The sequence below is a fragment of the Ursus maritimus genome, unplaced genomic scaffold (genome assembly GCF_017311325.1).
Source record: "Ursus maritimus isolate PB19 unplaced genomic scaffold, ASM1731132v1 scaffold_21, whole genome shotgun sequence".
Lineage (NCBI taxonomy): Eukaryota > Metazoa > Chordata > Mammalia > Carnivora > Ursidae > Ursus > Ursus maritimus.
Window position 1 is genome coordinate 608,275 of NW_024424564.1, and position 8,418 is coordinate 616,692.

At 51.4% G+C, this 8,418-nt stretch overlaps 1 protein-coding gene across 1 annotated transcript; it reads left to right on the plus strand.

The window, feature by feature from the left end:
• The first annotated feature begins 3,811 nt into the window (after positions 1-3,811).
• On the plus strand, positions 3,812-8,412 carry NABP2 (nucleic acid binding protein 2). Its single transcript, XM_008683452.2, has 7 exons — positions 3,812-4,195; positions 4,276-4,372; positions 4,725-4,863; positions 4,986-5,057; positions 5,232-5,313; positions 5,408-5,471; positions 8,099-8,412. Exons 2-7 carry the CDS (start codon positions 4,294-4,296, stop codon positions 8,296-8,298), a joined length of 636 nt encoding a protein of 211 aa, XP_008681674.2. The 5' UTR covers positions 3,812-4,195; positions 4,276-4,293; the 3' UTR covers positions 8,299-8,412.
• Positions 8,413-8,418: the final 6 nt, after the last annotated feature.

Genomic DNA, 8,418 nt, shown 5'->3' on the forward strand with positions numbered 1-8,418 from the left:
TCTAATCCTACCCTCCAATTGGAAAATACTATTTCATAAGGAGAAGATACTCAAGAATTCGTACAGGTGTGATTCTATTTCCCAAATCAGAAAATATTCCTGAGGGGATCAGCCTTTTAAAAGAAAAGAAGAAGAAGAAGTGGAGGAGGCAGTGAAATGGGAAATTACTCCCGAGTGGGCGACTGGGAAGACTAGAGGTATGATTAGGCTGACTAAACTATCATTACTAAAAAATGGGACCAAGTAAAGGGGAACAAGGCTTCAGATGAAGGATGCTGTGAGATCTACTCAATACTACACAGGAGAAGAGTAACTATTCAAACTCCTTTCCTCCCCGTCACATGGCTATCAACAGATTAAGGGCTGTGTTACAAAGCAATAGGATGGTGATAATTTTTACACATAAAACTGAGACCAGTTCATCTTCTGAGTTCAGTACACATGCTCATTAGTTTCCTACGCTCATCAGTCACAACACGTTTAGTGTAGTATTTTTAAACTAACCAGAGAAATAAAGGTGCAAGGTCAGACACACTTTCTCTTTCGGGGGTAGCGAGGAAGTTGTTTCTCCCTCATCTGTAACACAGAGCCGAGTATAATCCTGTTTCCATTTTGACAACACCCTATTTCCCAACAGCCTGTACTTCACGAAATGCTTCCAGGAACCACTGTTGCTGGTTATGCTGAGTCTTCTAGTGACAAGCTCCAGACTCAGAATCTTGCCCATGATGCGATGTTCCCTTAGCCAGAAGAAAACAGGATTTTTTCAACTGAGAGGAGGACCAGGAGTCAGGAGACTTGGGTTCTGGTCCCAGCTCTGCCAACTGTAGGGCTTTAAACAAGCCATGTATCTCTTCTCTAGTTTTCAATGTCTTCACCTGACAAGTAGGGAAGACACACCTGCCTTTATCTACCTTGTATCTTGTCCTGGAAAGTCAAAGACATAATAAATGTGAAAATATACTCAATACAGCTATGTTTTAGGTAAGGTATTTGTACTAGAATGCAAAATAAATGTAGAGTACTGAAGGCTAGTGAGGAAATGCTTGAAAGGAGCTTGTTCCTTTTCAATTACCGGCAACCAGGCCCACACACAGCTGGACACACCGAGTAGTAACATTATCACATCACTCAGATTCCCTATTCCCATCTGGGGGAAAACTATCAACCAGCAACACTATCAGCTTCTTGCCCTATTGTCAGACTCTAAAACCACCTGTTTAGGAAGTGGTTAAACTATCACTATCACAGCGCGGTCCCCAAGAACAGTGACTCCTTCAACTGCCACAGATGTTATTAGGAAGAATGAAGTCAGTTTCTGAATGGGGAAGATGTCTTGTCAGTCCCTCGAACAAAACACTTTCACCTCTCTCAGCTTTCTGCTCCTTCTCCAGCCCCCTCCTCCCCATTCCCCAATTTCGCCGAGCTCTGGGTTGGGGGAAGGCTTTCCGGTGTGTTAAGCCTGTGAAAGGGCCTGGCTGCAAAGCCAAGGAAGGGATGTAAGGAATGTGAGATTCCTTCAAGGAGGGGTGAGAGGGGGAGGGGGGAAAGGAATGGAGGAGGAAAGACAAGGCTGCCAAAGACAAGGCACGGGAGAGGAGCCAAGCTATGGCGCTTCGAGGGCGGGGGTTCAGATTCCGCCGCCCCTGCCCAGGCTAGCCCCCAGAACGTTCCCTCCCTCCCCTTCCAGCCCGTCGTAACTGCCCATTTAAACACCACGTTGTAACCCCAGGTCCCCTCCTCCCTGTCCTCCAGTCAGCCCAGACCCCCTCCCGCACTTAAGACTCCCCCTACTCCAATGCACCTCCCCAACAACCCACTCTCCAGCGCCCCTTTCTCACCTCCGGACTCCTCCCTATTCCTCTTCCCTTCCTCCATTTTTCATCTTTACTCCTATCCTTTCTCCTGACCTCCAATATCTTGAACCCCCGCCCCAATCCCCATGGGACATCGCCCCCTCCCGTCCCACACCCTTTTTTTAGGTGGGAGCCGGCGCAGGCGCAGTACGCACCGCCCTGGAAGCGGTCTGGACTCTCCGTACCCCGGCCCGGCTGGAGCTGAGGCCGCAGCGGCCACGGGATAGCTCCGGTGCCGGGTCCCAGCCTATCCTGGGAGGGGAAGGGGAAGGGGAAGGGGAAGGAGAGGGTAGGTTCCAACCACTCGTCGCCGTGTGAGATGGGCCCCTTGCCCCGCCCACCGCTGCTACGCAACCCGGCGGAAGCTCGTCACCAGACTCCGCCTCTTTGTTTAACTCGGATCTAGCCTAGAAGCCCGGAGCGACCAACGAGGAGGGAGGAAGGTTACCCGGGCTTCCTCTCTACACCGGAAACTTTCTGATCCCAACGGGGACTATATAGCCATTTGGGAGAGAGAACTCTATGTTCTTCCCGGCGTGAATGGAGGGGGCGGAGCCCGAGGCTGACTGCCGGGAGGGCTAGACTTCGCTTTGGAAGGGCGTACGAGTCCCGTCTCCGAAGGCTGATGCGGCGAGGTGCGAGATCATTGCGAGGAGGCTGGCTTGCAGTGTGACCTGCCATCTCCTGTTTGCAGAGCGGTGGTCAGCGTCCCGTAGCCTCCCGACCCTATGACTCATAGTCATGGGAGTGGATACTGTAGTCTACAGGGCGACCACTGGGTGGAGGATGGGGGAGTGTCCAACCACAAAGCTTTGATCTAGGGCGCCCAACGGGTTGCCTGCCTCTCTCCTAGCCGCACTCCTGCTGTATCTACGTTGGCTCTCCGGACACTCCTAGAGTTCCCTGAAACACCTAAGGGGAGGGGAGATAAGATGTCCCTCTTCCTACGTTATGCTCTGATTTCCTTAGGATACAGCACCGTAGTTGGGGGTGTGGGCGGGAGAGAACCTGGGATCCGAGGAAAGTCAAGGCGGAGCCTAAAGCGCTCCAGAAGGTAAGGAAATAATGAAGCCAAGACATTACAATTACATGACCTGTTAGGCTAATCTGATATTAAATAGTATTTTTTATGGATATTCGCTAAACAAATGGTTGTGGTTTGTATATATGTAACTGGTTTATACACAACATTACAGAGCTAGAAGCTTTTGTTGATTTTCTAACAAGTCCCAAGGGGAACTAAAGGTTCGGGCCTCCTCTGTTAAATCTTCTGGGGGTGGGGGAGACCCTGGGATTTAGGGAGATATATGCATTAGGAAGAGGTGCCTATCACACTCTGAGAGGGACTAATGCAAATGATGTTCTCTGTGCCCTGGATTCCATTTTTCCTAAAAGGGTGAGTCAGCCTCTCGCGTGAAGGCTACTTTTTCCAAAACCCTGACGAAGCTGGGTAGTGCATGAAGGATGAGGAACCCAAATCAGGAATGAAGATGAGGGTTATAGCAGTGGGAGAAGAAGAAACTGTGCCTGCTGTGTGCTAAGCACTGTTTTTTCTATAACTTACATTCTCTTGTCTACAAAAGGGAATACCATATTTAAGAACTGTCGAGAAAATAAGTGAAGTGCTGAGCCTGTTTCAGACTTTTGTCCGCCGTATTCCAAAACCCCTAAGTATAGCCTAAGTATAGGCTCCCAGGCAAGTAAGGAAAATTGGACTGGGGGTGCCCCCTGGTGGTCAATCTTTCTCGCGGAGCCAACCATTTGCTGGGCTCCTTTAATACTTAAAATCCGCCCCTTTCGCGGCGCGTGAATCTCGGATCCCGATTGGCTGAGTGGGGGCCGGCGGCAGGGCGCGGGGGTGCGTAGGGACAGTGCTGATTGGTCGGAGCAGGCCAGCCGGAAACTTCCGGGAATGTCCGCACTCCCGCGTTCCATCGGGCTGCATCCGGCGGCGGCGGGGCCTGTGGCTCCCCCTGCGGGCGGCTCTGTGGCGTGCGCTGTCCGGCCCGCTGGCTGGCTGGGTGGTGGGTGGTGGTCTGTGGGTGGGGGAGGGGATGGACCGAGTCCTGGGTTGTCCCGATGAGGGTTCGGGAAGGTTTGGAGAGTAAGATTCCATTCCTTGGATCTGCACCAGTTTCCCTACCCCCGTCTCCGTCAGCTCCCCGACTTCGGGGCTTGAGACTGAAAGAGCATCCCGGAACGGGGCCTTCCAGCCCCGAAGCAGCCTATCCAGAGACCCTCAAATTCTGATCTTGAAGTTGGAAGCTCCTGGGGAAGTTCGTTTCTAGCCTTTTAGAAGAATTAGAGGATTTGCGGCTGCCTGACTCCAGCCTAGTGTGGTAGGTAGGCCTTGGGAAGTGGAGCATGGGGGTTAAAGACCAAGCCTCGAGGTTCATTCCCCTTTCCCCCTTCTGTGTAGTGCCGAGGCTCGGGCAGCATGACGACGGAGACCTTCGTGAAGGATATCAAGCCCGGGCTCAAGAATCTGAACCTCATCTTCATTGTGCTGGAGACGGGTGAGTATTCTGGGGTGGTGGGCCCCCTGCACGGGTTTTCGGGGTGGGGGTGGGGGTCGGAGGGGGAGAACACCACCTCCACGCTTAACTAGCTACCGGGATGCCAGGGCACACCCCAAGAAACTGCTCACACCCAGTCTGTCCTAGACCCTGGCCTGGAGAGTTGTAGTCAAGTATAGGGTAGATGGAACTTGCAAGATCCAAGCTTCCAGCCCTACTCAGGCCTCTTTCCACTCAGGGCCCTCTCCATGGTGCTGTCCCTCCACTCCCCCTCACCCCACCAGCATCTAGATCTCATCCCTCTGACCATTTCTTCCTCCCACCTGTCCCAACATATATCTCTTCCCTTCAGGCCGAGTGACCAAGACAAAGGACGGGCACGAGGTTCGGACCTGCAAAGTGGCAGACAAAACAGGCAGCATCAATATCTCTGTCTGGGACGACGTGGGCAACCTGATTCAGCCTGGAGACATCATTCGGCTCACCAAAGGGTAATTCCTGCTTACTCCTGGTTATCCAAGGGCAGTCACAGCCAAGGGGGGTCGAGTTAAGAGTTAACAGCCCCTGTAACTCTTCTGAGTATTCTGAATCCTACGTTGATGTGCCCTCACAGGTACGCTTCAGTGTTTAAAGGTTGTCTGACACTATACACTGGACGTGGGGGTGATCTGCAAAAGATTGGAGAGTAAGTATCTTGGGGATCGGGATGTAGAAGCAGCAGGCCGAAGGTGTACGTTGAAGCTTTGCAAGGAGGCAGTGTAAGGGTGTACAGCCCATGTCTTGTAGCTGGACCTTTCTGAGGCCTCTAGCGGGGCCCCAGGGGTGGGCCTGAGGCTTTAGCCAGTTTCTCCCCTCGCAGATTCTGTATGGTTTATTCTGAGGTTCCTAACTTCAGTGAGCCAAACCCAGAGTACAGCGCCCAGCAGGCACCCAACAAGACGGTGAGTCCCATGGCCTCCACGTGGGGAAGGAGGGCAGGCCAGGCCAAGAAACATGGTGGGAAGCAAGGTCTGAGTATGTATTTTGTGCCTTCAGGTGCAGAACGACAGCAGCCCTACGGCTCCCCAGCCTACCACCGGCCCCCCTGCCGTTTCTCCAGGTACACCTGTTCCCTTCCAGCCACTGGTTCTCCTCGCTCCCCTTCTCTCCCCAGCCTGGAAAGATGCATTGCCTTCATCCCTTTTCCCAGTTTCTCTTCTCTCAATGTATTCCCTTCCACCCAGTCCTTCTCCCAGGTCTTTTGCAAGTCCTTGTGGGTAAAAGATTTGGGGACCTGTTTCTATCACTGATAGAGTTCTGGTACTCCTGTGCCACTACCGCTCAAGGACACAAATGAGAACAGTTTCTCCACAGAGATTGCACTCCTTCCTCCGAGCTCGTTTCTCTCGGCTTCTTGGGCAGGTGCTTGCCCTTTTCCCCTTGCCCTTTCAGTTCATTCCACGGTCCTGATATGGGTGTATAGGACTTAACATGGAGTCCACACTTCGTAGCTTTAGAGCACCAAGTAGTTCCCTTTTAGGGTCATCACCTTTCTTGAAAGACCCTTCTTCTGTGCCTTGGACCTCAGGATTATGATTCTTTCACTCCTGTACTTCAAGCCTATACTTTTTGCTCTCTTTCTTTTGTTTGGACTCACTCACCAACATCATCTCCTTCATCCCCTCGCTCTTCCTTAGGAACTGGATTTTTACTGCTCTTTTTCTCCTTCTGGGTCCTCTCCCAGCTCACCCGAGTACTCCCTGGCTCTAGGGAGAGCCCTGGTTCTCTAGGGAGAGCCCTGGCTCCCTTGGCTCTCTCTTGCGTCTGATCTGTGCGTTAGGTTTCTCCCTGTGACACTAGGCTTCGGGCTGCATCTGCCCTTCCTCGGTCTGTGTCTACATCCCCAGTTGCCATGGTTTTCAGAATTGTTTGTCAGAACCACTAGGGTCATGGGGCTTTTTGCACATCACGAAATAACATTTAATTCCACCACAAAAATCCGCGTGTTTTCTTTCCTTTTTTTTTTTTTAATAAGTTTTAAGGTTTTATTTATTTATTTATCAGAGGGCAGGGGGAGAGAGCACAAGCAGGGGGAGCAGCAGGCAGAAGGAGAAGCAGGCTCCCCACCAGCAAGGAGCCCAGTGTGGGACTCGATCCCAGGACCCTGGGATCATGACCTGCGCTGAAGGTCCAGGCATCCCAACATCCATGCTTCCTTTTCTTTCTTTCTTTCTTTTTTTTTTTTTTTTAAGATTTTATTTATTTATTTGACAGAGAGAGAGCACAGCAGGGGGAGAGGCAGGCTGAGGGAGAGGGAGAAGCAGGCTCCCCAAGGAGCAGGACCCTGGGATCATGACCTGAGGTGAAGGCAGTCGCTTAACCAGCTGAGCCACCCAGGCGCCCCAACATCCATGGTTTCAACGGAAAATATGACTGTTACATATTTTCAGGTCTCCATAACTCCATGATTTGTAAGAAGTGTTTTAAATAAGGTACCTTTAAGCCGGTTGGCCCCTCGTGTGCATCTAGCAGATATTTATTCACTTGGTTATCTGACAGGTACAAAAGGCTTAACAAAAAACATTCATGGCATAAAAACTTAACAGAAGAACTTTCTATATACTCTCCTAACACTTTTTGTAATTGAGGGAAAGGCGTTATTTTTCCATTTTGGCTGCAGGTAACTTAGTCTGGAGCAGCCGGGTCTGAGTGGGGATGTGGTTGGAGAACCACTAGCCTATGACTTCTACCCCAGTTAGGGTTCATAGTGCCCTCTGTATAGGCGAGGCAGGCCGCTGTCTTCATTTAACAAGCATGTCAGCGGAGGAAGGCCAAGGAATAAAACACAGCGCCGGCCTTTAGGAGCCTGTAGCCTGTGAAGGAGGTAGTCCTACATACGGTAACACTGTGGGAGCAGCGAGGTTAGAAATATGCACCATCATGGGCGCTCAGGAAAACCACCTCATGCACCCGGCTCCCATCAAACGTGCAAGCTACACACAAAAATGCTACTTATTATTTGGGGGCTGTGAGTAGTCACTGTTTTACTCACTCTTTTTTTTTTTTTTTTTTTTTTAAAGATTTTATTTATTTATTTAACAGAGATAGCCAGCGAGAGAGGGAACACAAGCAGGGGGAGTGGGAGAGGAAGAAGCAGGCTCATAGTGGAGAAGCCTGATGTGGGGCTCGATCCCAGAACGCCGGGATCATGCCCTGAGCCGAAGGCAGACGCTTAACCGCTGTGCCACCCAGGCGCCCCTGTTTTACTCACTCTTACCTAGATTTTCCAGAATGAAAACATATGTATCATTGTGATACCCACCGCCCTTTCTTTTTTTTTAAAGATCCTTCTTACATTTTAATACAGAAACTTTGGGCCCTGCCTGTACCCATGCTTCTCCAGTTTTACAAAGTCTTTTGACAAAGGGGCATTTTGTCAGAGGTCCTTGAGCCTATAACTAAACAGTGAATTCTAGGTCTGACCTCCCCGATACAAAGATGAATAAAAAAGAAAAATACCACACTAGGGTTCGGGTAGCAACTTCCCAAATGACTGCTTGAGGCTTCTCTGGGGCTCCATTCATACAACCTCCGCTCCTTGCTGTTGGTCAGGTTGGCAGGAATGTGCAGCTGTGTTTGATGAAGACTGTGCTCCTCTCTGGGACCTGGAGCGAGGCCTTGGGGATGGACCTCTGTCCTACCTTAGTTCTCTAATTCCTGTGTTTCTTCCCCTCCTCCCACTGCTAGCCTCTGAGAACCAGAACGGGAATGGACTGAGTGCCCCACCAGGTCCTGGTGGCGGCCCGCACCCCCCCCACGCACCCTCGCATCCCCCCAGCACCCGAATTACCCGAAGCCAGCCCAACCACACACCTGCCGGCCCTCCCGGCCCCTCCAGCAACCCTGTCAGTAACGGCAAAGAAACCCGAAGGAGCAGCAAGAGATAGCAAGACGTTCTTCTCCCTTCCCACCACCCACCATAACCCCAGCATCTCCTGGAGCACACAGCCTTCTACGAGGCTCCTGGCTTTTGGGGGGTGGGGGTGGGTAGGTATTTTGGGGGGGGG

Excerpts from the sequence above, each read along its gene's own strand:
- NABP2 (XM_008683452.2), top strand. The coding sequence starts at position 4,294 with ATGACGACGGAGACCTTCGTGAAGGATATCAAGCCCGGGCTCAAGAAT. Across the intron at positions 5,314-5,407 it reads AGCAGGCACCCAACAAGACG|GTGCAGAACGACAGCAGCCC; the intron begins GTGAGTCCCATG and ends TTGTGCCTTCAG. Across the intron at positions 5,472-8,098 it reads CCCCCCTGCCGTTTCTCCAG|CCTCTGAGAACCAGAACGGG; the intron begins GTACACCTGTTC and ends TCCCACTGCTAG.